At 50.5% G+C, this 25,792-nt stretch overlaps 1 protein-coding gene across 1 annotated transcript; it reads left to right on the forward strand.

The window, feature by feature from the left end:
* Positions 1 to 1,966: 1,966 nt before the first annotated feature.
* LOC144738379 (dual specificity tyrosine-phosphorylation-regulated kinase 2-like) lies at positions 1,967 to 24,036 on the forward strand. The gene is made up of 12 exons (XM_078621417.1): positions 1,967 to 1,972; positions 2,649 to 2,751; positions 3,453 to 3,601; positions 5,303 to 5,439; positions 6,855 to 7,001; positions 7,765 to 7,903; positions 9,521 to 9,602; positions 9,843 to 10,015; positions 10,868 to 10,928; positions 11,343 to 11,460; positions 13,249 to 13,348; positions 24,016 to 24,036. Exons 1-12 carry the CDS (start codon positions 1,967 to 1,969, stop codon positions 24,034 to 24,036), a joined length of 1,236 nt encoding a protein of 411 aa, XP_078477543.1.
* The last annotated feature ends 1,756 nt before the right edge of the window (positions 24,037 to 25,792 follow it).

The raw sequence follows: 25,792 nt of genomic DNA on the forward strand, positions 1-25,792 counted from the left end.
AGCCGCCGCTTCAGAAGCTCGCGAGCCACCGACGGTGGCCGCGAGCGGGAATCCAAATCGTCCGCTCGCCACCCACAATGCACAGCGCCGCCTCCACTCGCCCGGGCCTCAGCGGAAGTAGCAGCGGGGGGAGGGGCGGGGCGAGGGGGGTGAAGGGGCGGGGCGAGGGGTTGGGCATGGGGGGGAGGAGCTCCGGTGGGGGGAGGGGCTCCGGTGGGGGGGAGGGGCTCAGGTCTGCGACGTCATAGTGGGCGTGGTCACTTGGTACCGCCCCCTCGTGTCTCCCTCAGGCAGTTTGTCCGTTAGAGTCGGGGGGAGCATCTGGCGAAGGTGAGAAATGGTGTGAGTCTGTGTGTGTGTAAGTATGTGTGTGTGTGAGTCTGTGTGTGTGTGTGAGTCTGTGTGTGTGAGTCTGTGTGTGAGTCTGTGTGTGTGTGAGTCTGTGTGTGTGTGAGTCTGTGTGTGTGTGAGTCTCTGTGTGTGTGAGTCTGTGTGTGTGTAAACACAAAGGCGGCCGGGCGTGGTGCTGGCCACCCACCCCCTCGTGTGCCGTTCTGCCCTTCATAGGTGCTGCTGGCTAACAGCACTTGCCCCAACAGTCTATTTCAGCTATAAGGGGGATCTTTATCTTTGTTGTTAGTGGTGGTGGTGTTGTTGGTGTTGATGGTGGTGGTGTTGGTGGTGTTGATGGTGGTGGTCTTGGTGGTGTTGTTTGTGATGGTGGTGTTGTGGTGGTCGTGTTGGTGTTGTCTGTGATGGTGGTGGTGTTGGTGGTTGTGTTGTTGATTGTGGTGTTGTTAGTGGTTGTGTTGGTGGTGGTGGTCTTGGTGGTGGTGTTGGTGATGTTGATGGTGGTGGTATTGTTAGTGTTGGTGGTGTTGTTGATTGTGGTGTCATTGGTGGTCGTGTTGGTGTTGTTTGTGATGGTGCTGTTGGTGGTGTTGGTGTTGATGGGGGTGGTGTTGATGGAGGTGGTATTTTGGGTGTTGATGGTGGTGTTGGTGATGGTGGTGTTGGTGGTGTTAATGGGGGTGGTGTTGATGGAGGTGATGTTGATGGGGGTGGTGATGGTTTTGGTGATGGTGTTGATGGTGGTGATATTCTTGTTTGTGGTGGTCTTGCTGGTGGTATTGTTGGTGTTGGTGGTGTTGATGGTGGTGTTGTTGATTGTACGATCCATCCTGGGTTTAACCAGGCTGGATTGTGTGAGGGGCTCATAAATACTTGAAAGATCTGGAGACATTCCCACCAGTAAGTCCCTCCGGCAGGCAAGGCTGCATTGGCTGGGTCTTGTAGACCGCATACCCAAGCAGTTTCTTTTGGTTGCATAAAGGGGGGTAAACGGGCACGACATGGGCTGTCAAAAAATATGGACTGATGCTGTATGGGAGGATGTGGAGCTGAGTGGACTTGCAGAAGACTGGTATCAGCGGTGTGGATAGCATCCTTCACGAGGAAGCTCGTGAAGGATCCTACCGGGCAGTAGGAGGCAGTCGCCTTCCAACAACAACTGAGGAAAGAGGAGTGACGCTTCAAACGAGTAGCGGATAAAATTCAACAAGTTGGCACAGTTGGGGATACAGCTGGTGTATCTACCAGTCATCTCAGCCAACCTTTGGAACCTGGGTCTATCCCGTGACGTCTTGTCAGCCTTCGACACTTCACGTGGACTAAAAGTGCACCTGGCCCGGCACATTACCCCTACTTAGTGGCGAATGTCGGTTGTTGTTGTTTTTGTATTTCGTGTTGTGAGTGAGTGGTGATGATGTGAGTCTGTGTTGATGATGTGGGCTCATGGTGAGGATGTAAGCCCGCGTTGTGACTTGACTCATGTTGAGATCTGGGAGCACTCACGCCCCCTCGACTCTTTGTGATCCTCGCCTTCGTCTCCTGCTCCGCACGCAGAGACCCGGACTGTACGAGAGACGCTGTGAGTTCTGTGCACCCTGCTCTGCAAGTTGCTGCCATGGAGGTACGTGTGGCTCTTCGACTCGTGTGGTGAAGTATGGATGGACGTGTGCTCTCCACTCGGTGTGTGGCTACCTGTCGCCTATCCATATACCTGAGTGTGCATCTACTTGCCTGCCTGAGTGTGTGTGCATCTATCAGAGTATCTCCCCCGAGATCCTGTCTGTGTACCTGCCTGTCTACATGTGAATAATCTACAGTACTTTTATCTATCCACTACTGGATGAAGGCCTCCTTCCCTGAGTTGCTGCTCACGATCCTGCGATGGAATAATCCACCAAGCACCGATTTTGTCGCTCCATCTTTCTGGAAGCTGTCCTCTCAGACGTGCTCCGATACTTGGCTGCAGCTCCGTTATTCTTCTTGACCATCGGCCATCGTTGTTCCTCCTGGCCGTGGCATGTCCTGGCCCAGCCCCTCTTCTCTTAACAGTTTGAAGGATGCCATTCACCTGTGTGTGTCCTCTAAATCCACACGTGTCTCATTGTAAATCCAAGTGTGACATCAGATATTGGCCAAATATCCCAACGCTGAGAACTGACACAACATCTTGGCAGGACCCTCCTGATTGTGGAGCCCAGGATCTCGGAGAGATCCTGGGCTCAGTGCTCGCCTCCTGCGCTTTCCCCAACATCTTGCTGAAGTTTACGTGGTGGACCTTTGTCTTTGTGTGTGTGTAGATGAGCCGAGCTGGAGAGGCGAGGAGTAAGGGCGAATCTTGCACCACGTGGAGTGCGCTGTCCTCAGAGGGCACCGCCTCCATCTGCAGCAAATCACCGCAAGGTAAGGACAGTAATGAGGGACGTCACAGAGGGCCATGGTGAATGGTGGAACATCACAATGGCCATGTTACATGGTGCATTTCACAGTGACCGTGATGCATTGGAGATTTCATAGCGGCCATGATGCATGGGTGATGTCCAGGTAGCCAAGTTGCATGAGGGACTTCATGTTGGCAGTGTTGCATGCGGGACTTAATGGTAGCCATGTTGCATGGGGGACTGCATCATGGTGGCCATGTTGCATGGGGATGATTATCTGTGCTCTGGCCTCAGCACATCACACGCTTTCAGATGCACTTCCGATATTAGGAAGCCAAATTTCGATTTAAAGCTTTCGTGACTGCAGGGATTCATCTTCTTGGTTCTTTCGGTTTTATTATGTTTTATTTTTATTATTTTATTACTTACCTTCTACGTGACTTTACCGAAAGAACCAAGAAGATGATTAGGAAGCCACTGGAGCTATACACTTTCAAATCATCTAGATTGAAAACTACTTTCTTTAGAACTTTTCATGTTTAGTTTATTGCCCTCCCCCTGCGTATCCATTTGGCACCATTGGCTACGTACGGTGCAAAAGAAGTTCAACATACATACAGACATAACTGGTATTGGCCAAAACATCCCAATCCTGTAATATTTTCCTACAAATTGCTCAACTTTGGGATCACACAGATGTTGTTGTTATTCTCATGTCTGCAGAAATCATGGCTCTCTTTGGCCCTCACTTGACCCACCGTGAGAAGCTAGAACTCGCAGCCATGCAGGAAGTGTGGTACTTTGCACTCTACAACAAATCTGAGGGATGCAACAATGATGGATACGACGACCAAGAACAAAATTACATTCTGGTGAGGCTCGCAACAAAACACCGGCTGTGGGGGCGGTCACAGGGCCCATCGGTAGCGGGGTTTGTGGCTTCTTGTCATTGCACCTGAAGTACCAACCAAGGCTATCACACACACCAATGCACTTCAGAATCAGGATTTTTTATCGCGAGTAAAACCCATTGAGCTAAGAAGCTCTTTTTTAAGGGTGACTGAGCCAGCAGACATCAGAACATTCCACAATGACAGATTTAAAACAACGTAATCATTACAGAAAATACATTAGAAAATTACATTCTCACTTAAATCCTTGACTTAAAGCTTTCGTGACTGCAAGAATTCATATTTTTTGGGTCTTTCGGTAAAGTCAAGTAGATAGGTTCAAAGAAAATAACAAAAAGTAAAACTACAACGTTTCAATCGCAACACAATCGGTCGTCTTCAGGAAAAGGGGGGTTAGCTTCCAAAGGCAAACTGTTTATTAGGGTTTGAAATGGGCATAGCCCAAATGTCAGCAGCCAATATTAATGCAAGTGCTGGGCAGCCAACCCGACAGTTTCAGATCTGCCTGATGTTCGTGAATATAAGACCGATCCAAAACTAGGTCGGATCTGAAACACGTTAGGACCAATACCTCAGCCGTGGCTGATCATTGTTTTAATGCGGTGGGCTCACACGAAATAAATTTCTCTAAGACGAAGGTACTTTGCAAGCCCACTGGCTATCAACAAAGATTCATTCATGAAGCCATCCATTTTTATCGACACAGACACAATTTAAACCGAGAAGATGGGTACAAACTGAGCAATCATTGGAAGGACGTTATCAACCAGTTTAAGTCATAACTGGCTATGATCTTCCCATCCTACCACCTTCTGATGATAGTCGTGCTTTATGCCCATTTCAAACTTGCGCTTTCACACTAACACAGCCACTTTGCATGCCGACCCCTCGGTTGCGGCTCTGCGATATTCCATTAACATACTAATCTGTCATTAACATGATAATTTTCACCCGGCAACCCTTGATTGTTTTTAGTTTTTTGTTATTTTCTTTCAATCTATGTACGTGACTTTACCGAAAGATCTTCTTGGTTCTTTCGGTAAAGTCACGTAGAATGGAAATAATAAAATAATAAAAATAAAACATAATAAAATAATAAAAATAAAGCATAATAAAATAATAAAAATAAAACATAATAAAATAATAAAAATAAAACATAATAAAATAATTCTCACGACGTTTCGGCCACAACGCAAGCAGCCGTCCTCAGGTGAAGAACAGGTCTGTCAGAAAGACAGCGTCTGAATGACGCAGGAAATCCGATGGGCTGTGAAGCTCTTTGTTAACACGTGCCCAGTAGAATCAGAAGTATTTATACTGCAGGAAATCCAATGGGCTGTTAAGCTGTTTCATCTTCTTGGTTCTTTCGGTAAAGTCACGTAGATTGGAAATAATAAAATAATAAAAATAAAACATAATAAAATAATTCTCACGACGTTTCGGCCACAACGCAAGCAGCCGTCCTCAGGTGAAGAACAGGTCTGTCGGGAAGACAGCGTCTGAATGAACACCACCAGGCTTGGAGCGTATATTTAAGCTCTGTTGGAGGGGGAAGAGCGCCTTGACAAAGGAATTTGCATATCTCAAAGAATATACATTCTCACTTCTTAAACTTTGTGATTTTAATTATATTCACTTTAAATGATTGCACCTTTTGTGCAGTTCCGGCATGAGCACCTCCGCTATCGCTATGAGGTGCTGAAGAAGATTGGAGAAGGAGGTCAAGGCCAGGTGATCCAATGCCTTGATCACAAAAGGAACATCCTGGTGGCCATCAAGATCCTGGTGTCACCATCGAGGTAAGACTTCAGAGCCGCGCCGTCACGAGGCAGATGTTGTTGTTCAGTCCGTTGCCACGGGCAGCCGTGCGATGCAGTGATGACATTATTCTTTGGTTCTTTCGGTAAAGTCACGTATAAAGATAAAATAATAAATTAAATAATAGCATACTACGACGTTTCGATTGCAACCCAAGCAATCGTCATGAGGTATAAAAGAAATAGCAACAAAAATCTAACCAGAAAACTGTAGACAGACACACAAGCAGACCGACATCACAAAGACACACAGAGAGAGAACACGTATCGGCAGAAAGAGAGAGGTCGTCTCTGTGACGAGGCCTTAAATATAGAGAGGGGGCGGAGAGAGGGAGGGGGCAGAGAAAAAATTAGCATGTCAATGATAATTAGAAGATAGGCACACTAAAATTAAATAACCTAGTAAAATATCGAAATGTAATGTATTATTTTTATTATTTTATCTTTATACGTGACTTAACCGAAAGAACCATAGAATAATTCCTGCAGTCACGAAAGCTCCAAAATTGGCAGTGATGACACTCGTGCATCAAAGCGAGAAGGGGGGCCTGGGTTCGACTCCTGATTCGGGTGCCCTCCTGTATGGAGTTTGCATGTTCTACCCCTGTTCTGCATCAGTTCCTTCTGGGTTCTCAGATTTTTCCTCTCTAAAGCTTAAAATACACACACACAGTGTAAACTAATATTGGGGCAAACAACCCATTGCTGAAAGATTACCTGCACATTACGGTAATTTCTCATTTAATGCTGTAGATACATTCCTGAAAAGTTCCGCGTTCAGTAAAAAAGTATTGAGCGAAAATAATTTTCCCATAAATAATGTAATAATGTTTGTCGGGATACAATGCACTCATACACCTTGAGATGACGAGACCAATAACTGAGGGTATGCCGTCACGTTACTTTATCATTGCGAGTAATGTATCATTGCAGCTCAAGAAAGTAGTTTGTTGTCGACTACTCACAGATCGTGTTATAACGGGCGGGTTCCGTGCTTTAACAGGCGTGTTCTACGTTATAACGAGTGGTGTTCCGTGTTGCAATGGGCGCGTTCGTGTTATTACGGGCACATTCCGTGTTATGCGAAGTGTGCCCGAATGGAAGAGGCACATTGAAGTGAGAATGCGTTGTGTTAACATGCGTTTGCATTTAGATTTCTCAAATGACCAATCCGATTTGAATGGTTCTTCACTTTCAAATCCTATTGGGTGCCCTACGTCGGCTCCTGCTCCCTCTGTGGGAGCTCCTCACCAATGATAGTCAATTGTGCTACTGGAACTCCTGGTGCTGTTAGACCTGGTGAATTCATATTTAATTATTTTATTTTGAATTTAATTTGGCTCTGGATATCCCTTAAGCAAATGCAGGCTCTTCATTTGTGGACTTCCTCTGTGCAGCTCCAAGCACGAAATATACCAGAAGATGGAGCTCCAGATAGCTCTGGAACTTCAGGGCGAGGGCAGTGATGAAGATTTCAACGTCATCAAAGTCCTGAACATATTTCATTTCAGAGGACACTACTGCATCGTCATGGAGCTGTTGAAGTATGTACTGCATGCCGCCCCCCCCCCTCCGCCAATAACGTGGTTAACTAACTTAACAAACTTTAGATATTTTTTAGAAGCGACCAGACCACTAATAAAAGCTTAACAAAGTAGCATTTTGATTATAAATGTGGAGGGGAAAACCAGTGGACTCACAGAAAAATCTACGTGCCCACGGGGAGAACATGCAAACTCCAAATGTACAGGCATCACGGTCGGGATCAAACCTACGACCTCCTCCATACCAGGCGTGGGAGATGTCATCTCGCCACCGCGGCAAGCTGTTAATTTTGAGATGCCCACGCCACCACCCATGCATTGTAATCCTGTGGAGCTGCCATGTGCCACAGGTGCATTGGAGACCACTTCTCTTTTCTCCATTAGCCCTGCGACTTTCACCAACCCACGCCTCCACTCAATCAGCAGGGTGGCTGCATGGCAGTGGTGATGCTTGTACCTCTTGGCGAAAATCCCGAGCTTCTGTTCTGTGTTGAGTTTTTATCTTCTCCCAATGGATAACCCTCCACTACCCGGCAACAAAGCCAATGAAATCAAGTTGTCAAGTGGGCAGATATGCCAACTGATTTGGTTTATCGGCAAATTGACGACCTCAACCCACACGGAACTATAACTCTTAATATTGGTCATAATCGTGCATGTGAACGTACAATATGAACATGATTACCGTTATCAGAATCAGTGCAGCATTGTAGGGGATGGTACTGATGCCGTGTTTTTGTTGCTGCTTCTGCCTCTCTCACAGGGAGAGCCTTCATGAAGTGATTAGAAATGCAGGGCTTCGGCGGTTGGACATGGCGATGGTGAAAACCTACACCAGGGGTATCCTCAAGTTCTTGCGCCACATCAATTCCAGGCAAATCGTCCACGCGGACATCAAGCCAGTGAGTGGACACACCGTTCAGCTTTTACTTTGGTGCAGAAGTGTATCACTCTTTGGTTCTTTCGGTAAAGTCACGTATAAAGATAAAATAATTAATTAAATAATAGCATACGACGTTTCGATTGCAACACAAGCAATCATCAACAGGTATAAAAGAAATAGCAACACAAATCTAACCAGAAAACTATAGACAGACATATATGCAGACAGATATCGGAAAGATACATAGAAAGAGAACACACATCGGCACACAGAGAGAGAACGTCTCTGTGGCGAGGTCTTAAATAGAGAGAGGGGGGTGGGGGCGGAGAGAGGGAGGGGTTAGAGAAAAAATTAGCATGTCAATGAGTAGGACGACGGGTGACAAAGTACGCAAGCTTTATACGTGACTTTACCGAAAGAACCAAATAGTAATTCCTGCAGTCACGAAAGCTACAAATTAAGATTGCAGAGGTGAATCTTTATTGGGGACTCGTTCCACAGAGAAAACCGGCCATGTTGGTCACAGGGTCGATATGTAAGCTCTGCCCATCTCACTGGAAGGAGGCAGGGCCATGCTCCTCTGGTGAATGTGATCTGGTATGAATTAAACTATCGTGTAGAGTCGTGTCGCTCTTGGGGACTCACCAGAGAGATAACCGGCAACGTTGATCAGCGTTGCCCCAAACCCTGGGAGACATGAAACAGTCAAACGTAATTTTTTTTAAAACGTGCGAAATGTGCATTTTGGCCTGACAACTGCTCGTTATCGAATTCCAATCTGCAAATTGAAAACGTCCAAAGACAAAGGTGCAGTGGAAAGCGTCACAGAATCCGTGCACTCTCTTGTGCGTGGCTTTTTGTCTCTAACTCGATAACGGGCACTCATCCAGCTGTGAGCTCCAAGCAGCTCTCCTGTTGGAGCAACGGCAATCGGTTGTCAATAGAGCCACCCCCCTTCACTTTGATGGTGCCTGAGAGTGCTTTGAACGTGACACGCCTCTACTCACATCTCCAGTTTTGACTCATCTTCTTGGTTCTTTCGGTAAAGTCACGTAGAAGGGAAGTAATAAAATAATAAAAATAAAACTTAATAAAAGATAAAAAAACATAATAAAAATAAAACATAATAAAATGATCGTATTGTTTTTCAATTTAAAGCTTTCGCGACTGCAGGGATTCATCTTCTTGGTTCTTTCGGTAAAGTCACGTCGAAGGGAAGTAATACAATAATAAAAATAAAACAATTCTCACGACGTTTCGGCCACAACGCAAGCAGCCGTCCTCAGTTGACCTGGTTTTCACCTTTTTTTTAATTATGTTTTTTATTATGTTTTATTTTTATTATTGTATTACTTCCCTTCTACGTGATGACTTTACCGAAAGGACCAAGAAGATGAATCCCTGCAGTCACGAAAGCTTTAAATCGAAATTTAATTTTGACACATTTGAAAGGGGCACCGCCGAGTGACAGCTGTCAGAAAACAGCGAATATTGCACTTGACTGACGCTTGTCGACAGCGCTATGCCTCATCTAGTTCCCCTGTTTAGCGTGTGTCGTGGTATGTGATTGATCCACTGCTGGCTGAATGATATCGGCATAACCTCTGAGTTTGAATTCATTCTACCCCTCCTCCAGGAAAATGTTCTCGTCAAAGACACCGTGACTGGCACCGTGAGGATCACGGACTTTGGCACGAGCTTTTTCGTGGAAAGTCAACGTGAGTGACCTCACCTGGGTGTGTGAGTGTCTGCGTGTGGGTGTCTGTATGGCTGTCTTTATGCATGGGTCTCTCTGCGTCCGTGTGAGTGTCTATATGTCAGTGTCTGTCTCAGTGTGTCTGTATGTGAGTATCTGAGTGTCTATACATGTGACTGTTTATGTGCATGATGATGATGCTGTTTAAGACACAGTGTGTACACACGCACATATGTTTGTTGTCCTTGTGATTTTTGTACAGCTATGAATGTTGGTGGCACCCTAGAATACTTGGCTCCGGAGCTGTTGCTGGGCTATAGCTTGACATGTGGAGTGGATATGTGGGCGCTGGGCTGCACGGTGGCGGAGTTGGCGACGGGCAGGGAATTATTCCGGTCCAACAGCCACGAAGATCACCTCCCGCGCTGCATAGAGGTATTTCCCACACGGCATCTGTCCGCTCGTGATCCCCCTCTCTTTCCTTGGAGTCGTGGGCTATGGGGGTGGCAGGAGGGGGGGTGGCCAATTGGTGATCTGTGAATAACGGCTGTCGTATGTTGCGTGTACACGTGTGTGTCTTGTTTGTGTGGGAGAGCGGTAGTGTAGCGGTCAGCCTGCTGTGCTAGAAACTGAGGTTGATTCCAGCTCATGGGCAACACCAGTGACAATTGTCTGAACTGGTCCTGGGCCTCCTCTAGTTCGAGACAGCCTCAACTGAATACCTGGTGGAGTGTGTAAAGTATCTGGGTCAATTCTAGATTTGAAGCTTTCGTGACTGCAAGGATTCATATTCTTAGGTTTTTTCGGTAAAGTCACGTAGGTAAAAAATGAAAAAATTAATAAAAGTAAAATAATAAAATAAAAATCACGAAGTTTCGGAGGCAACACAAGCCTCCGTCTTCAGGTGGAACATTCACAGCACGATAGCTGTATCAAGTGAGAGAAATTCCAAAAACAGTCCTTGTATATATACTGGTTGAGGGTGGGAGGAGCCAAGGTAGGCCCTGAATATTATTTTTGTGAGGTTCGGTGCGGCTGAAGCACGCTGTTAGGAATGAGCCTTTGTTGTGTAAACTAGGTGCGGATGATATAAAGGTGCGTGTAAAAGGGACTGAGCCTTTTTGTTATGTAGAGATGATGCGGCTGAAATCAGCCGCCACTCCTGTCTCTGTGTGCCACAGTGCTGGCCCTCAACAAACGCTGCTAATTTTGCTACTCGATCTAACAGCACTTGTCCCGACAGTGTGCTATACCGGTGACCTTTGTCTTCATGTCAACCATGTGCAGATTCTCGGGATGCCCCCAAGGTACATGGTGAATGGAGCACCCGACAGAACGCAGTTCTTTGGTGAGTTGAAGCGTGGGGTGAATGACAGACCGGATTCAGTTTTAGGGAGTGGCCTCAGGCTGTTGTTATTTTGTTTTGGAGGGGGCGTCTTTGTATTTTACATTACTTGGGTGTGTGGGTGGGTAAATGGGTGTGTGGGCAAGTGGATGGGTATGTGGGTGAGTAGGCGAGTAGGTTGGTGGGTAATTGGGCGAATGGGTGAGTGGGTGGGTGAGTGGGTCAGTGAGAGGGTGGGTGGGTAGATGAGTGGGTAGGTGCGTGGGTAGGTGGATAGGTGAGTGAATGATTGGGTAGGTGGAAGAGTGTATGGGTGGGTAGGTGGATGAGTGGATTGATGAATCGGTCAGTAAGTGGGTAGATGGGCGATGTGGTGGTTGGTGACTTCGTCTCTTGCGCTGTGCATGGCTCCTGCAGACCATCGGGGGAAGATGTTCTGCCCAGGCAAGAAAAGGGTTCCGGGGAGCTTCCCACTTCACAAGGTGCTCAAAAGCGATGACCCAGAGTTTGTCGAATTCATCAGCTCCTGTTTGCGGTAAGAACCACCCACCACTCCCACCCCCTCCCCACGAGGATTCCCCCCTCCAATTGATCGGCGAACGCTCTCCACCGATCACCAGGAAGATGTGGAGCTGAGTGGACCTGCCAATAAGCGGTACCACTGGCCCTCTGTGGAGTTAGCCCTCTTATGGAGGAGTAGGAGGTCTGTCCAAGCCGCTGCTAGGCATCAGAGGACTGCCACTGCTACTGTGGCTTCCGCTGCTGCTGTGCGTTCCTGGACCTCGTGGGAGAAGGGAAGGAACATCAAAGCTCTCACCATGCCTCTCTCACCACGTGGCCGCGTGTGTCCCCCGTGCGTCTCTCAACAGATGGGATCCGAATTGTCGTATGACGCCAGCGCAGGCGCTGGCTCATAACTGGCTCCGGACCGCGACCACCAGCACCACCACGGCCAGCAAAGCCACCACCACCACCGCTGCTGCTCCTGGCAGTGTGAAGCGCTCTGGAGCTGCTGAGCGACGGTAAGCCACCATCTGCTTGTCCAGTGGTCAAGGCAGTCTATAGGGGGGTGCGGGACCTGGGGCAAGTTACACGGTGTGGGCTTACGAATCGTGGAGAAATCCTCCTCTTTCGGTCTTAAATAGAGCGATAAATGTGATGTCATCACTTGTGAGCCAATCCGGAGCGATAGCCTACGTGTTAAACGGAAGTATTACGTCTGACACCGTGACATCGAAGCGCATGGCCCCCCAAAGCGCGGGGCCCGGGGTGGTCACCCCCCGTACACCGTACCCGGGGGACGACTCTGCTCCTATGTGTGTTTAATATTGATTTATCTTTATTGCTACTACTTTTACGCTTGTTTAGCCAGCATGAGCCTCACTCAGTCTCAAGACTTTTTTCAGGAGGGTCCTGCCAAGTTTTTTGCAGTACAGAACAAATGTACTGCTGCTGTACGATCCCAATTCAATGATTCGGATGTTCAATTTACAACACTGGGGTAGATGTCCATCCAACACTGGTTGCACAGCGTGTTTGTGAGGCTTCAGTTGCCAAACCCAGAGGAATGGAAGTTACATTTTAATGTGCAATTTTATTGAAGGATCTTGTTGTCTTGGTGTGGTGTGAGGCTGTTTTTGTTGCTGTTTCGCTGTGTTGCCCAAGCTTGCATTTAGTGTTGAAAAACTGACAGGATTTTATTTACTTATGCCATTTGTATTTATACGCTTTATTATATTTTTTTGTGACTCTTCTATACTTTGTTTTGTTTGATGTTGTAACCTGCTGACCCTGTGACTTGACTGGACATCTGTGAAAGAAGAGCTTCATAGCTCATCGGACTCCTCTTCATCCAGTTTAAATAAAGATTCTGATTCTGGAAACCCATGCAGGGGGGGGGGGGGGGCATGGTAGGGTGGTTGGTAGAACACACTCCACATTCCACACAGAGAAAGTGGCCCACGTATGGGACTCAAACCCAGGTCCTCTCTGGCTGTGAGTTCCAGCCAAAGAGAACGTGTAGATTCGGTTATATACGGATTTATTTTTCCATAATTGGTTTCTGGGTGAGGACAGATAATGAAGTGGCAACATCTTTCCCAAGTTGCCCTTCATCCACTGAGACACCGCCAGACTAATGCCCATTTCGTAACCAGACTCACCGTGGGCAAAGGTATGCTGCATTATTGCGGCACTGTTAATTAGCTGGGTTAATCTTCTGCCGCACACAGTTAGTCCACCCATAGACGATGGGGGGGAGGGGGGGGGACTGATTTCTGCTGGAGCAGGAAGTTGTAACGGTGTCGTGCGCATCTCTTCACAGAGTGGAGCCGGCACAGCGCCCATCCTCCTTGCTCGCCCAGGCCTCTAAAGAGAAGTTGAAGGTTGTGGAGGAAGAAGAGACCATGGTGGAGGAGCTGGTGGTGCTGGAGGAAGAGGAGACACTGGTGGAGGAGTTGGTGGTACAGGAGACCCTTGTGGAGGAGTTGGTGGTACAAGAGGAGACCCTGGTAGAGGAGTTGGTGGTACAGAAGACGCTGGTGGAGGAGTTGGAGGTACAGGAGGAGACCCTGGTGGAGGAGTTGGAGGTACAGGAGGAGACCCTGGTGGAGGAGTTGGTGGTACAGGAGACCCTGGTGGAGGAGTTGGAGGTACAGGAGGAGACCCTGGTGGAGGAGTTGGTGGTACAGGAGACTCTGGTGGAGGAGTTGGTGGTACAGGAGACTCTGGTGGAGGAGTTGGTGGTACAGGAGACCCTGGTGGAGGAGTTGGTGGTACTTGAGGAGACGCTGGTGGAGGAGTTGGTGGTACAGGAGACCCTGGTGGAGGAGTTGGTGGTACAGGAGGAGACCTTGGTGGAGGAGTTGGTGGTACAGGAGGAGACCTTGGTGGAGGAGTTGGTGGTACAGGAGGAGACGCTGGTGGAGGAGTTGGTGGTACAGCAGGAGAAGAGGAAGCAAGGGAGCCTGGCCCGCATAGGGAGAGCCATCCGCTCACTCCTCCGACGTGTGCTGCTTTGTGGTGGCCGGTCCACTGCACAGTAGGGGTGGTGGAGGTGGTGGATCGGTGTGAACCCTGACGACTTTCACCACACTCACCACACTCACAACACTCACCCTGCACCCACCCACCCTGTGATACCCTCCTCCCACCACCCACACCTTGCACCCACCCAGTCCTTGATACCCCGCACCCACCACACTCACCCTGCACCCACCCACCCTGTGATACCCTCCACCCACCACCCACACCTTGCACCCATCCAGTCCTTGATACCCTGCACCCACCACACTCACCCTGATCCCACCACCCACACCCTGCACCCACCACACACACCCTGCACCCACCACACACACCCTGCACCCACCACACACACCCTGCACCCACCACCCACACCCTGCACCCACCACACTCACCCTGCACCCACCACACTCACCCTGCACCCACCCACCCTGTGATACCCTCCACCCACCACCCACACCTTGCACCCATCCAGTCCTTGATACCCTGCACCCACCACACACACCCTGCACCCACCACACACACCCTGCACCCACCACACACACCCTGCACCCACCACACTCACCCTGCACCCACCCACCCTGTGATACCCTCCACCCACCACCCACACCTTGCACCCATCCAGTCCTTGATACCCTGCACCCACCACACTCACCCTGATCCCACCACCCACACCCTGCACCCACCACACACACCCTGCACCCACCACACACACCCTGCACCCACCACACACACCCTGCACCCACCACCCACACCCTGCATCCACCCACCCTGTGATACCCTGCACCCACCACACACACCCTGCACCCACAACACACACCCTGCACCCACCACCCACACCCTGCATCCACCCACCCTGTGATACCCTGCACCCACCACACTCACCCTGCACCCACCACACACACCCTGCATCCACCCACCCTGTGATACCCTGCACCCACCACACTCACCCTGCACCCACCACACACACCCTGCACCCACCACACTCACCCTGCACCCACCACACACACCCTGCACCCACCACACTCACCCTGCACCCACCCACCCTGTGATACCCTCCACCCACACCCTGCACCCACCCTGTGAAACCCTCCACTCACCACACACACCCTGCACCCACCACACTCACCCTGCACCCACCACACACACCCTGCACCCACCACACTCACCCTGCACCCACCCACCCTGTGATACCCTCCACCCACACCCTGCACCCACCCTGTGAAACCCTCCACTCACCACACACACCCTGCACCCACCACACACACCCTGCACCCACCACACACACCCTGCACCCACCACACACACCCTGCAACCACCACACACACCCTGCACCCACCACACTCACCCTGCACCCACCACACACACCCTGCACCCACCACACACACCCTCCACCCACCACACACACCCTGCACCCACCACACACACCCTGCACCCACCACACACACCCTGCACCCACCACACACACCCTGCACCCACCACACTCACCCTGCACCCACCCACCCTGTGATACCCACCACACACACCCTGCACCCACCACACACACCCTGCACCCACCACCCTGCACCCACCACACACACCCTGCACCCACCACACACACCCTGTGAAACCCTCCACTCACCACACACACCCTGCACCCACCACACTCACCCTGCACCCACCCACCCTGTGATACCCTGCACCCACCACCCACACCCTGCACCCACCACACACACCCTGCACCCACCACACACACCCTGCACCCACCCAGTCCATGATACCCTCCACCCACCACCCACACCCTGCACCCACCACACTCACCCTGCACCCACCCACCCTGTGATACCCACCACACACACCCTGCACCCACCACACTCACCCTGCACCCACCACACACACCCTGCAACCACCCACCCTGTGATACCCTGCACCCACCACACTCACCCTGCACCCACCACACACACCCTGCACCCACCACTCACACCGTGCATCCACCCACCCTGTGATACCCTGCACCCACCACTCACACCCTGCACTCACCACACACACGCTGCACCCACCACACACACCCTGCACCCACCACACTCACCCTGCACCCACCACACAGACCCTGCACCCACCACACACACCCTCCACCCACCACACACACCCTGCACCCACCACACACACCCTGCACCCACCACACACACCCTGCACCCACCACACACACCCTGCACCCACCACACTCACCCTGCACCCACCCACCCTGTGATACCCTGCACCCACCACCCACACCCTGCATCCACCCACCCTGTGATACCCTGCACCCACCACACTCACCCTGCACCCACCACACACACCCTGCACCCACCACACACACCCTGCACCCACCACACACACCCTGCACCCACCCAGTCCGTGATACCCTCCACCCACCACCCACACCCTGCACCCACCACACTCACCCTGCACCCACCCACCCTGTGATACCCACCACACACACCCTGCACCCACCACACTCACCCTGCACCCACCACACACACCCTGCAACCACCCACCCTGTGATACCCTGCACCCACCACACCCACCCTGCACCCACCACACACACCGTGCATCCACCCACCCTGTGATACCCTGCACCCACCACTCACACCCTGCACTCACCACACACACCCTACACCCACCACACACACCCTGCACCCACCACACACACCCTGCACCCACCCAGTCCGTGATACCCTCCACCCACCACCCACACCCTGCACCCACCACACTCACCCTGCACCCACCCACCCTGTGATACCCACCACACACACCGTGCATCCACCCACCCTGTGATACCCTGCACCCACCACTCACACCCTGCACTCACCACACACACCCTACACCCACCACACACACCCTGCACCCACCACACTCACCCTGCACCCACCCAGTCCATGATACCCTCCACCCACCACCCACACCCTGCACCCACCACACTCACCCTGCACCCACCCACCCTGTGATACCCACCACACACACCCTGCACCCACCCACCCTGTGATACCCTGCACCCACCACACACACCCTGCACCCACCACACACACCGTGCATCCACCCACCCTGTGATACCCTGCACTCACCACACACACCCTGCACCCACCACACACACCCTGCACCCACCACACTCACCCTGCACCCACCACACACACCCTGCACCCACCACCCACACCCTGCATCCACCCACCCTGTGATACCCTCCACCCACCACACACACCCTGCACCCACCACACACACCCTGCACCCACCACATTCACCCTGAACCCACCACACACACCCTGCACCCACCCACCCTGTGATACCCTCCACTCACCACACACACCCTGCACCCACCACACACACCCTGCACCCACCACACACACCCTGCACCCACCCAGTCCATGATACCCTCCACCCACCACCCACACCCTGCACCCACCACACTCACCCTGCACCCACCCACCCTGTGATACCCACCACACACACCCTGCACCCACCACACTCACCCTGCACCCACCACACACACCCTGCAACCACCCACCCTGTGATACCCTGCACCCACCACACTCACCCTGCACCCACCACACACACCCTGCACCCACCACTCACACCGTGCATCCACCCACCCTGTGATACCCTGCACCCACCACTCACACCCTGCACTCACCACACACACCCTGCACCCACCACACACACCCTGCACCCACCACACTCACCCTGCACCCACCACACAGACCCTGCACCCACCACACACACCCTCCACCCACCACACACACCCTGCACCCACCACACACACCCTGCACCCACCACACACACCCTGCACCCACCACACACACCCTGCACCCACCACACTCACCCTGCACCCACCCACCCTGTGATACCCTGCACCCACCACCCACACCCTGCATCCACCCACCCTGTGATACCCTGCACCCACCACACTCACCCTGCACCCACCACACACACCCTGCACCCACCACACACACCCTGCACCCACCACACACACCCTGCACCCACCCAGTCCGTGATACCCTCCACCCACCACCCACACCCTGCACCCACCACACTCACCCTGCACCCACCCACCCTGTGATACCCACCACACACACCCTGCACCCACCACACTCACCCTGCACCCACCACACACACCCTGCAACCACCCACCCTGTGATACCCTGCACCCACCACACCCACCCTGCACCCACCACACACACCGTGCATCCACCCACCCTGTGATACCCTGCACCCACCACTCACACCTTGCACTCACCACACACACCCTACACCCACCACACACACCCTGCACCCACCACACTCACCCTGCACCCACCACACACACCCTGCACCCACCACCCACACCCTGCATCCACCACACACACCCTGCACCCACCCACCCTGTGATACCCTCCACTCACCACACACACCCTTCACCCACCACACACACCCTGCACCCACCACACACACCCTGCACCCACCACACACACCCTGCACCCACCACACACACCCTGCACCCACCACACTCACCCTGCACCCACCACACTCACCCTGCACCCACCACACACACCCTGCACCCACCACACACACCCTGCACCCACCACACTCACCCTGCACCCACCACACACACCCTGCACCCACCACACACACCCTCCACCCACCACACACACCCTGCACCCACGCACACACCCTGCACCCACCACACACACCCTGCACCCACCACACACACCCTGCACCCACCACACTCACCCTGCACCCACCACACTCACCCTGCACCCACCCACCCTGTGATACCCTGCACCCACCACCCACACCCTGCATCCACCCACCCTGTGATACCCTGCACCCACCACACTCACCCTGCACCCACCACACACACCCTGCACCCACCCAGTCCGTGATACCCTCCACCCACCACCCACACCCTGCACCCACCCACCCTGTGATACCCTCCACCCACCACCCACACCCTCCACCCACCACACTCACCCTGCACCCACCCACCCTGTGATACCCTGCACCCACCACACACACCCTCCACCCACCACACTCACCCTGCACCCACCCACCCTGTGATACCCTGCACCCACCACACACACCCTGCACACACCACACACATCCTGCACCCACCACCCACACCCTCCACCCACCACACACACCCTGCATCCACCCACCCTGTGATACCCTGCACCCACCACACACACCCTCCACCCACCACACACACCCTGCACCCACCACACTCACCCTGAACCCACCCACCCTGTGATACCCTCCACTCACCACCCACACCCTGCACCCACCCACCCTGTGAAACCCTCCACTCACCACACACACCCTGCACCCACCACACACACCCTGCACCCACCCAGTCCGTGATACACTCCACCAACCACCCACACCCTGCACCCACCCACCCTGTGATACCCTCCACCCACCACACACACCCTGCACCCACCCACAGCGTGATACCCACTACCCAACATACTCCACACAGAGGGTTAGTGGTTTAAGAGGGTTAGGGGTTTAGGGGTATAGGGATTTAAGGGTATAGGGGTTTAGAGGGTGATGGGTTTAGAGGGTTGGAAGTTTAGAGGGTTCGATATTTATTGGACTAAGAGTTTATGGGTTGACAGGTTTAGATGATGATGGGTTTAAGGGTTTAGAGGGAGGGTTTTAAAGGGTAAGGGGTTTAGAGGTTTAGGTGTTTAGATGGCTATTGTTTTAGGGGTTTAGGGACTTAAAGGGTTAGGGGTTTAGAGGGTTAGGGTTTTAGAAGGTTAGGGTTTAGAATATTATGGGTTAAGAGATTTATATAGTTAGGTGTTTAAAGGTTTAGAGGCTTTATGGGTTTCGATATGTAGAGGTTTAGTGGTTTAGAGGGTTAGAAGTATAGAAGGTTATAGGTTTTAGAGTTTAGGGTTTTTTTAGGGGTTTAGTTTAGGGGTTCAGAGGTTTAGGGTTTTCATGGTATAGGTGCTTAGAGGGTGAGGGGTTTAGAAGGTTAGGAGTTCATTGGGTTATGGTTTAGAAGGTTATGAGTTTAGAGAATTAGGTGTTTAAGAAGTTTAGAGAGTTTATGGGTTTTGATTGTTAGATGTTTATTGGTTTGGAGTTTAGAAGGTTATAAGTTTAGGGGTTTAGATGTTTTGGGGTTTAGGAAATTTTACTAATTGGTCTTTGGTTCTTTCGGTAAAGTCATGTAATTAGAAAGAAAAGAAAACAAATCACAACGTTTCGATCACAACACAAGCGGTCGTCATCAGGCAAAGGAGTCAGCCTCTAAACGCAAACAGTTTATAAGGGTTTGGGATGAGTGTAGCCCAAGTGTATCAACAGCACCAGGAGCATGGGCGGTGCACGAGTGCCAATGCAGCAACAATGCCAATGAAGCAACAATGCCAATGTAGCAGCAATGCCAATGCAATGGGCGAGAGAGCTGCTGTGGCAAGATGTTATGTAGGTAAGAAAGAGGAGAGGAGCAAGGGGGGAGAGAGGGGGGGTAGGGGGATGAGGGGGCAGTGCATGAGCGCTAAGGGGAGAGAGGATGTAAAGCGGGGGGGAAGTGGGCGGGGCTGCAAGTGGGAGGCTGGGAACGCTGGTGATGCGGGGGGAAATAACACGGAATAAGTATAACCCGTTAAAACAAAGTTTTTCACTATAAATCCTTTATATGCGTGGCAGCGAACTTAATATAAAGGATTTAAAAATATATTCGCCTGTGGAGGACGCGGGGATCGATCCCGCGACCTTTGGCATGGGAATCGAGGGCGCTACCAACTGCGCTACTCCGCCACGGCCTGTGGAGGGGTTACGCTCTGGGCTCTTATACTGTGACATTCAGCCAAAGCCATGAATGAGTTCTATTTGAATATATGTAAAATATATGTTTTTGCCTAAAAAGTGTAACATTTTGGGAATTTTTTTTCACGAACATTAATTGTTTGTCACAACGAGTCTGTGTGGAAAATGTCAGCTCGATTGGATCACGGGAAGTGGGTTAAAAAACGAGCAAAAGATTTGCACGGTCCTAAGCAAGCAAGCAAGCACGCAAGCAAGCAAGCACGCAAGCAAGCAAGCACGCAAGCACGCAAGCAAGCAAGCAAGCGAACTTAATATAAAGGATTTAAAAATAGACCAGTACCCGGCAGATCTGATGGAACAACCATGAACAATTAAGGGTTTACCTGGTTAATAACATCCTTCCCATGATTGCTCAATTTGTATCCATCTTGTCGGTTAAAGTTACGTCTATTTTATATATCTGGATGGCTTCATGAACAAACCTTTGATAGGAGTCCGAAGGTTTGCAGAGTACCTTGGTCTCGGAAGAAACAATATCATGTGAGCCCACAGCGTTATAACAATGTTCAGCCACGGCAGAGGTATTGGTTCTGACGTCTTTCAGATCTGCCTTGTGTTCGCGAACATGGTCCGAGACATGTCGTTTTGTTTCCCCAATGTAACTGCTAATGCAGGTACAACTCAGTTTGTAGACTCCAGATGGAATTAGATCACGGATTTTGTGTACTGTATTGAATCGGACCTGGATCTTGTGTTTGTTTAAGATTTTGGAAATCTTTTTGGCAACACCTGCTATGTATGGTAACATGATGGTTTTGATTACCTTCTCAGGGGGTTGTTTCTTCATATTTGGAGAAACAGCTTTGCTAATAATGCGGTCCGAGTACCCATTCTTCTTGAGGGCCTGGTGTACGTGTTCCAGTTCACTGGCTAGGTGGTGTTGGTCGGAAATGCAGTGGGCCCTATGGTGTAGTGTTTTGATGAGGGAATTATTCTGTGCCGGATGGTGGTGGAAATCAGGTTTCAGAAAGGAATATGTGTGGGTGGCTTTCCTATAGACAGTGTCCCAACGAGCTGTCAGGTCTCTTCTCAAACAAAACATACAGGAATGGTAGCTTACCATCCTTCTCCACTGCCATGGTGAATTTGATGGATGGGTGTATGGAATTGATGTGGTTGAGAAATTGGTTCAATGCTGGCAGGCCATGTGGCCAAATGACGAAAGTGTCATCTACATATCTCTTCCACAAGGAAGGGTGGATGTCTGGATGGCATTTGTTTCAAATTTCTCCAGGAAAACATTCGCTATCACTGGTGATGAGGGAGAACCCATGGGGGTACCTTCATTTTGTTTGTAGAAAGTACCATTCCAGGTGAAGTAAGTGTTGGTAAGGCAGTGCCTAACCAGAGTAGGTACATCAAGATTCAGTCCATGTTGGACTAAATCTTCAATTATTGCTAAAGTGTCAGGTACCGGAACCTTGAACAACAGAGAAATTACATCAAAGCTGACGAGCAAATAATCTGGGGACAGTGAAATGTCCTTTATTAGAGAGACCAAGTGAGCTGTTACGTGCTGCTAAGGTAGTCTTGCCCATGAATGGAAGCAAGGTATCAGACATAAAACGGGCCAGTTTGTAGGTAGGTGAGTTGATAGTGGAAACGATTGGCCGAAGTGGAGTACCTTCTTAATCCATGATCTAATCCCATCTGGAGTCTACAAACTGACATGTACCTGCGGTAGCAGCTACATTGAGGAAACGAAACGACATGTCTCGGACCGTGTTTGCGAACACAAGAGAGATCTGAAACACGGCAGAACCAATACCTCTGCCGTGGCTGACCAATTTTATAACGCTGTGGGCTCGCATGATATAGTTTTTTTCAAAGGTTTGTTCATGAAGCCATTCAGATTTATAAATATAGACATAACTTCAACCGAGAAGATGGATACAAATTGAGCAATCATTGGAAGGATGTTATTAACCAGGTAAAACCTTTACTATTTATGGTTGTTCCATCATATCTGCCGGGTACTAGTCTATTTTTCCGAGTTAATTTCCCCCCTCATCCCCAGCGTTCCCAGCCTCCCACTTGCATCCCCGCCCACTCCCCCCCCCCCAGGCTTCACGTCCTCTATTCCCTTAGCGCTCACGCAGCCCCATCCCCCTACCCCACTCCCCCCCCTCTCTCTCTCCCCCTTTGCTCCTCCCCCCCTTTCTTACCTATATAACCTCTTGCCACGGCAGCTCTCTCACCCACTGCATTGGCATTGTTGCTGCATGGGCATTGTTTCTGCATTGGCATTGTTTCTGCATTGGCATTGTTGCTGCATTGACATTGTTGCTGCATTGGCATTGTTGCTGCATTGTTGCTGCATGGGCATTGTTTCTGCATTGGCATTGTTGCTGCATTGACATTGTTGCTGCATTGGCATTGTTGCTGCATTGACATTGTTGCTGCATTGGCATTGTTTCTGCATTGGCATTGTTGCTGCATTGACATTGTTGCTGCATTGGCATTGTTGCTGCATTGGGATTGTTGCTGCATTGGCATTGTTTCTGCATTGGCACTCGTGCACCGCCCATGCTCCTGGTGCTGTCGGTACACTTGGGCTACGCCCATCCCCAACCCTTATAAACTGTTTGCCTTTAGAGGCTGACTCCTTTGCCTGATGACGACCGCTTGTGTTGCGATCGAAACGTCGTGATTTATTTTATTTCTACCTACGTGACTTTACCGAAAGAACCAAAGAGTATGGATTCCTGCAGCCACGAAAGCTTCAAATCAAGATTCACTAATTGGCTGTCGGATGGTGGCGGGTTTAACGACACATTTATATTTACACAATCTAACCCAACAAGCCTTTATTATGGTATGAGAGGGTTAGGGTTGTAAAGGGTTATGGTTTTAGTGGTTTTGGGGTTTAGAGGGTGAGTGGTTAAGAGGAGCGGTCGTCAACCTTTTTGGTACCAGGGTCCGGTTTCGTGGAAGGTAATTTTTTCACGGACTGGAGGGGGGGGGGGGGGGTCACCATTGGGTCTTTCCCCCTTTTCAAAGAAGCTCTGCAGCGATGTTTGTTTTTTACTCATTTTGGCTAGGGTTAGCTTGTGAGCCTACCAAAACTGCGCAGTGCGGGAAAGAGGCGCAGACGGAAGTGGGCGGGCCATGCGCGGACTTAAATAAGTGTCAGATTCTGACTTCTCATGAGTGTGCAACCTAGATCCCTCGCATGCGCAGTTTACAGTAGGGTTCGCGCTCCTATGATAATCTAATGCCGCCGCTGATCTGACAGGAGGCAGAGCTCAGACAGTAATGCGAGTGATGAGGAGCGGCTGTAAATACAGATGAAGCTTCGCTCCCTCGCCCACCGCTCACCGACTGCTGTGCGGCCCGGTTCCTAACATGCCATGGACCGGTACCGGTCCGTGGCCCAGAGGTTGGGGACCCCTGGTTTAGAGGATTGGAGTTTAGATGGGTTGGGATTTAGGTTGGGGATTTAGCGTTTTAGAAGGTTAGAGTTTTTAAGGTTAGGGGTTTAGATGGTTAGGTGTTTAGAGGGTTGAGAAGGTTGGTTTTTAAAGGTTTATAAGGTTAGGGGTTGAAAGAGTTAGGGGTTTAGATGGTTCGGGGTTTAGAGGGTTAGGGGTTTAGAGGGTTAGAGTTTTCAGGGTAAAGGGGTTTAGAGGGTTTGGTGTTTTGAGGGTTCGTGTTTTAGATGGTTAGGGGGTTTAGAAAGTTAGGTGTTTAGAGGTGTCGAGGGTTTATGGATTTCGATTGTTAGAGGTTTAGGAGTTTAGTCGTTTATAAGGTTATGGGTTTAGGAGTTTAGAGATTTCGGGATTTAGAAGGTTATGGATTTGAGGATTTTCAAGGGTTAAGGGGTTAGAGGGCCAGGGATGAGAGGGTTTAACACCTACACTTAATATTATCTGTAATAAAAGGTGTTTTTTGTTAGTCTCCAACACAGCGGTGTCCTAAAGTAGAAACAAATTGGCATTTTTTGGTCACGTGATAAAATGTATTAATTGGCTGTCGGGTGGTGGCGGGTGTAATGACGCATTGACATTTACATGAACTTACCCCCAAAACCCTTTATTATGGGATTAGAGGGTTAGGTGTTTAGAGGGTTTAAAGAGTTAGATGTTAAGAGGGTTGGTATGTTAGGGTATACGGGTTTAGAGAGTTAGGGGTTTAGAAGGTTAGGTGTTTAAGAGGGTTGGGGTTTAGATGGTTTGGGATTTAGGTTAGGAATTGAGAGTTTTAGAACGTTACGGTTTTGAGGATGAGAGGGTTAAGGGTAGAGTTTTATGGTTTTGAAGGTTATGGGTTTAGAGGTTTGTAGGTTTAGAGGGTTAAGTGTTTCGAGGTTTAGCCGTGGTAAGATAAAACATTGTTTAGTTTCATTTGTATATATGTAAATAATTTGTTTACCTCTCCTGTCGTGTTTTGTATTCTATTTTTGTTGTTAAATTTTGACCCGCCTGACTGCACATCTGTGAAAAAGATATTTATTGCTCGTCCTTCAGTACAAAATAAATATTTTTTTTATTTTTAATCTCATTGGCCTCTGTACGAATCTATGGATTTCGGTGTGAGTTTTTGGGTCTCTTTGAATGTATGGATCTCTGTGTGAGGCTATGGGTCTCTGTGTGAGCCTAATAAGGTCGCTGTGTGAGTCTATGTGTGTGTGTGTTGGAGTCTATGGATGTCTGTTGGAATCTATGGGTCTCTGAGTATGGATGTTTGTGTGAGTCTTGCATGTATAATGAGCGACTTCCGCAACACGTCGTGTAGAGGGTACTTCTTTCATTCATATACGGGCACAACAGCTTATCTCTCGCAACACTGGATGTTAGCGTCTCTACGGGCTACACACACACGGTCGATCACTGAGCGTGGTTCCACCATCCGCACTCGGCCACAGCACTGGTTGACGGCGAGTCGGGGAGGGCGATGGAAGCCGCAGGAGATCTTCCACGTGCTCGGACGATGGAGAGATGACGGCGAGCAGCGACGCAGTCCGGACCCAAGACTCCACACACGAACCCCCGAGCCCTCCTCCGCCCCGC

This window comes from Lampetra planeri, chromosome 82, assembly GCF_965212315.1.
Source record: "Lampetra planeri chromosome 82, kcLamPlan1.2.h2, whole genome shotgun sequence".
NCBI lineage: Eukaryota > Metazoa > Chordata > Hyperoartia > Petromyzontiformes > Petromyzontidae > Lampetra > Lampetra planeri.